Source organism: Charadrius vociferus, unplaced genomic scaffold (assembly GCF_000708025.1).
Source record: "Charadrius vociferus isolate BGI_N301 unplaced genomic scaffold, ASM70802v2 scaffold125, whole genome shotgun sequence".
In the NCBI taxonomy this organism is placed as follows: domain Eukaryota; kingdom Metazoa; phylum Chordata; class Aves; order Charadriiformes; family Charadriidae; genus Charadrius; species Charadrius vociferus.
The window spans coordinates 3,699,269-3,700,338 of record NW_009649036.1 but is presented as its reverse complement, the minus strand read 5'-3'; the positions used below and the strand labels follow the sequence as shown (position 1 = coordinate 3,700,338).

The 1,070-nt window shown below is 53.4% G+C and overlaps 1 protein-coding gene across 1 annotated transcript in view; it reads left to right on the top strand.

Annotated features, from left to right (window-relative positions):
* The first annotated feature begins 606 nt into the window (after positions 1-606).
* HMGA2 (high mobility group AT-hook 2) overlaps positions 607-1,070 on the top strand; it is a 119,758-nt gene continuing 119,294 nt past the window's right edge. The window contains exon 1 of the mRNA XM_009887809.1: positions 607-840. Coding sequence (XP_009886111.1) covers positions 730-840 — 111 coding nt within the window. The 5' untranslated portion in view covers positions 607-729. The remainder of the gene's footprint in view (positions 841-1,070) is intronic.

Below are 1,070 nucleotides of genomic sequence, written 5' to 3'. Positions count from 1 at the left end.
AAACCCCTCATCCTAGTTTAGTCCGTGGGCAGGACTCGCATAATAATATTTCCAGTCCCAGCAGCTCGCATCACAGACACGAACCCAGGACCGCCCGCCCCCCCCTTTTTTTTCTTCCCAATCTCCCAAATCGTTTTATTATTATTATTTTTTAAATGATCGCTCTTTTTGCCCGCTGCTCCCGCTGCTGCCGAAATCCCCGTCTTCCCAGGGTGCATGCTTCTGGCAAGACTGTTCAGTGTTCTCAGTCCATTTTCAGTGTGTCTTATCTTAATTTGTCCTGATCCGATCTAAGCGCGATAGCCACCGCTTGCTTTCAATTTGTAGGATTTTTTCCCCTTCTTGGTTTGCTCCGACTACCCTCGGAGTATTTCCCTTTCTCCTTGTATTTCCAGGGTTGCAATTTACTCTGCCTTTTCTTCTTTTTTTTTTTTTTTTTTCCTTTTTTTTTTTTTTTTTTACCTCCCCTCTTTTGAATTGCTTCATGTTACTAACCATTCCTAAATTGTAAGAGAGATTCATTCCCCCTCCTCTTCCACCACCACCAGCACCACTACCACCATCACCTCCTCCTCCTCCTCCTCCCCTTCTCTTCTCCTTTTTGGCAGCACCAGGACGTCCGGTGTGGTGGTGGCAGCGAGCAGCAAAAGCAGCAAGAGCTCGTTTTGATTCCCCCCCTTCCAAGGTGCTTTGGAGAGACTGGTTTCAGGCTGAGCAGCAGAAGTCACGATGAGTGCACAAGGTGAGGGACCCGGTCAGCCTTCCACTGCTGCCCAGGAGCAACCTGCAACCGCAGAGCCTCAGAAGAGAGGACGAGGCAGACCCAGGAAGCAACCACAAGTCAGTACCGTATAGATACGTAGAGCCGCAGATCTATAGTGTTATAGGCATGTACGTGTACGTATTATGCTGCAAGCGAAGGAGTCCTGGAGCCGGGGCGGGGGGCTTTGTTGTGCGCTGCCGCCCGGCGAGGTGGTGCCGAGGCGTAGTCAGGGGCTTCGCCGGGCGCCCCGGCCGGGGGGGGAACCCCGGGGCCCGGCAGGGGGGGGGGGGGCGCCTGGCGGGGGGGG